At 35.2% G+C, this 4,085-nt stretch overlaps 1 protein-coding gene across 2 annotated transcripts; it reads left to right on the forward strand.

Annotated features, from left to right (window-relative positions):
- The first annotated feature begins 1,877 nt into the window (after window positions 1-1,877).
- LOC120164831 lies at window positions 1,878-3,763 on the forward strand. Of its 2 annotated transcripts, XM_039174477.1 has the most exons (3): window positions 1,878-2,070; window positions 2,290-2,539; window positions 3,202-3,763. In XM_039174477.1, the coding sequence occupies exons 2-3, from the start codon at window positions 2,448-2,450 to the stop codon at window positions 3,434-3,436; spliced, it is 327 nt and encodes a 108-aa protein (XP_039030408.1). In that variant the 5' UTR covers window positions 1,878-2,070; window positions 2,290-2,447; the 3' UTR covers window positions 3,437-3,763. The 2 variants fall into 2 exon arrangements, with proteins under 2 accessions (XP_039030408.1, XP_039030410.1); XM_039174479.1 differs by lacking the exon at window positions 1,878-2,070 and having other exon boundaries at window positions 2,077-2,539.
- The last annotated feature ends 322 nt before the right edge of the window (window positions 3,764-4,085 follow it).

Below are 4,085 nucleotides of genomic sequence, written 5' to 3' on the forward strand. Positions count from 1 at the left end.
AATTCTCAAAACTCTCTAACTCTTCTTTAATAATGGAATATCCTTATCTTTATCTCTTAAAAATGAACTGTTCCCTTCACATGTGTAGGCTGGACAAGCTGGCAGGTGGGATTCATGTGTGGGTTGGACGTCTTGGCAACAAAATATCTTCGTCCTTTTGTCTTTTTTGGCACCCATAATTTCTGTCCTAAATGCTATAACATTTTTCCATCTATGCAATATTCAGTAGTTTTTCCCCATCTCTTTCAGCTTTCATCACATGTACATCATCACCAAAACACAACCTTTTCCATTAAGCAACACCAATTTTACATTAAAATGTTTTAGCAAACCATCACCACCAAATGCAACTACATGGTCCTAAATGCAACTATATGCAATGAAATGAGCTTTTAAGCAACCAATAACCTAAGTAAAAAGGCACGAAATATAGCCTTTTTACATGTTTATCACACTTTAATGAATATTTTTCAGTGTGGATATTGTTCATCAATTTTGTTTGAGGATGCAAATGAATTTGTCAAGCATTAGAACTATTGTCAACGAACTGGTAGCATTTCTCGTCGTAATGAGATGTATATTCAACCTATATTGGAGATAGAACTACTTGATGTTTGGGAATTAGAATTCATGGAACCTTATCCATTCTCATTTGGAAATCTTTGTGTTCTTGTTTTAGTTGACTATGTGTCCAAGTGGGTTGAAGTTGTAGCATTACCTTCAAGTGATGCCAAGTTAGTTTTGAAGTTCTTTCACAAGAATATTTTTACTCACTGTAGGACACAAACAGCTTTTATTAGTGATGAGGGATCCCAATTTACATGTAAACAAGTTGTCAAAGCTTTGTTACGATATGGAATGAAGCATCATATTGTTATAGTATACCATCCCCAATCCAATGGTTAAGTCGAGGTCTCAAACCGTGAAATTAATTAAACTAATATGAGAAAAGGTGTAAACCCTTCAAGGAAGGTTTGGTCTTTACGCCTAGATGAAACTTTGTGGCCATAGCGTACAATCTATAAAACCACATTGGGTATGTCTCTATTTCACCTAGTTTATGGGAAAGTATGTCATTTATCCGTGGAGTTGGAGCAAAAGGCAATGTAAACTCTTAAAAAACTCAATTTTGACCTCAATGTTGCTCGAGAGAAAAGATTGTTTGATTTGAATGAGCCTGAAGAACTTCACAATGATGCCTATGAAAATTCGAAGAGTTACAAGGATGAGAGCAATAGGTGGCATTGCAATCACATATTGCCATGACAATTTCATGTTGGACAACCAATGTTACTATTTAAATCTCGCTTGAAACTATTTCCTGGAAGTTAAGATCTCGTTCGTTAGGGTCCTTTGAAGTAACTGGGTGTATCTTCGTGGAGTTGTGTTAGTCAAGAAATAAGTGGATGAAAGTATGTATAAATTTAATAGACAATGATCAAAACATTATTGCGATGAACAACCTCGAGAATTTCCTCCATTTCATTAAGCGAAATTCCATTTGATTAATTTTTCCTTTTCTTTCAATAAGTCAATTTTTAACATTAAATTATTATGAATTTACAATTATTTTATTTTTCATTTTATTTTGATTTTTTGTTACAGAAAATGCCCTAACATCGTCTGCGATATTACTAGTTTTTTTCATCTACTGGTACACAACATTTATCACAATTCTGTACAAATGATGTTGTACTCGATGATTCTAGTAAAACGGATAGGTGCTAATTCAGTAAGTGATAAAAACATAACTATGAGCTGTCACACACTACCTCACAGAAAGAATCTCAACCATTAATCTTAGGGTAAAACTTTACCCTCTTATATTTTTTAAAAAAACCTAGCCTTTATTTCCCACCTACCCTTTTTATTATCACTTTACATTTTCACTCTTCATCTCCTATCACAACGTTTCTCCCAAAGAAACCATTTTTATTTTTGCTCTCTTCCTTTAATCATTAAACCTTTGAAGCTCTTCCATCCATGGCCCCAAAGAAGAATACTATTATTAAGTCTATCTATCACACTCCAACACCGCCGATAGCATCGTCTAATCGACCACCATCCGTTGTAAGAACAAACCATGTCTATTTCTTTTTGGTAGAGCATGAAGATAGTTACAACGAGTTCTTCATCTGTGATTTTTTTTTTAGAGTAAGGTTTTGATTTATCTAATGTTGAAGATCGTTATGCTCTTTAAGTCACCGACACCATTTCCAAGCTTGCATAGGAAAGTTTTTATGCTCACCCTAGTGAGATTGTATCAGAATTGATTTGGGAATTTTACAGTCACCTCACGTCCAAGGACCAGCCCCTAGTATCTGTGAGGGAGAAAATGGTTCATTGGTGGTCGAATGTCATAAACAAGCACTTTGGTATTACTAAAGCAGAGGACGAACACACCAAGTTCGTTGCTGACCTCACCAAGGAGGACTTGGAGATGATATATGATGACATCTATCTTCCAAGATCCGAGTGGAACAAGTCTACCACCGGTGCTTGCACAATCTAGAGGAAGCATCTTAATCTGCCAACAAGGGTTTTGTTTACTTTCCTTATAACATGTTTAATTTTCCTTAGAACATGTTTAATTTCCACCATACATTCTTCTACTATTACAAAATATTGTATCTTGTTGTTACATTCTATTTTGTTTGGAAGTCATATTAATGTTGTGGAAATTATTTTTGAAGAAATGTATGCATGTGCCTAGAAATCGACTGGTTATTTATTCTTTTCATCCTTATTCATTTCATTGTGCTATGAAACAAAAGTGGTTGTAGATATTTTCTGAGCATGCTTTAGTAAATCGGAGTGACATCTCAACCCACACGATTAAGAGAATAATGCTGCTTGAAGAGCTATCACAGGACCAATGAGATTATGGTATTTATGGTGTTACTGATGTTGCCACATCTACTACAATATTAAGTGGCAAGACATTGTAAGAGTTAGAATGTAATATGGCAAAAATGGAAGAAAAACAAGAGAAGCTTATATTGATAATGAGTCACACGGTATAAAATCAATCTTAAATGCATTGGGCCTAAGTCTCTTATTAGGGGTATGCTCAACCAAGGGACAAAGTCATTAGAAAAATGTTGTGTGAGTAGTCCCAAAGGCTTTTTCTATGATCTCGATGTTTGCAAATCAGATTTTAGAAGAATTAGCTCCGATAACCATGAGTGATGATGCCAACAGCTCTTCCAGCATTACTGAAGCATCAGATAAGGATGAAGACGATATCGTTGACAAGATTGTTGTTGATGAGGGTGATAAAATTGAGGAAAAGATTGTTACAGACTATAAGGATGACAATGAATCTGAAGATGTTGACACCATAGATCAGGATGAAGAGAACCAAAGCTACGAAAATGAAGCAAGACAATCTTTTAACTTGAATGATGACAAAGCTGCTAGGGATGCAGTTACATAAGAAGAAAAGTATATTCTTGTCGCCAACATTATCAAGGATGTTTTTGAGAGCATTTTGAAGGGAATAAAAGAAAGTTTAGCCAAATAGGATCTTGTTGTGTCACTGGGTGACACGCAAGGGGTGTTGGAAGAATTTATTGAGCAAGCATCTGCTACTAATCCCTAAGAAGAAGTTGATGTTGCAACATCGCTGAATCCAACCCCTACTGATGTTGTGGCCACTACCACCACATCGCATATCAGCAAGAAGAGGAAGTTGAAAATGAAGAAGGTTACTACTGCCAAGAAGACTCACCCATGTTCTGCCAGCCCAAGAAAGACTTGTTAGGGGAGTATTGTTCCCCTATCTCATGTTTAATTTCACTTATTTTTTTATGTTTTACTATTTTTGCATTCATTTAGGACAATGCACCTCTTAGGTTGGGGGTGTTGTCCATTTGTGTTGTTTATATTGTTTCATTCATTTGTGTTGTGCATGTTTACATGTGATGCATTTGTTTGTTTATGTGTGTACTATTGTTCATATTGTTTAAAGCATTTATGATGTTGCATTTAGGATTCTATTTTGGATGTTGTCGTGTTAATGAAGTTTTTAATAATCGTTTTGATGATTCTCGATGATAAAAAATTTGAATTGTGAAATGATATGG

Source organism: Hibiscus syriacus, unplaced genomic scaffold (genome assembly GCF_006381635.1).
Source record: "Hibiscus syriacus cultivar Baekdansim isolate YM2019G1 unplaced genomic scaffold, ASM638163v2 tig00111543_pilon, whole genome shotgun sequence".
Classification (NCBI taxonomy): Eukaryota; Viridiplantae; Streptophyta; class Magnoliopsida; order Malvales; family Malvaceae; genus Hibiscus; species Hibiscus syriacus.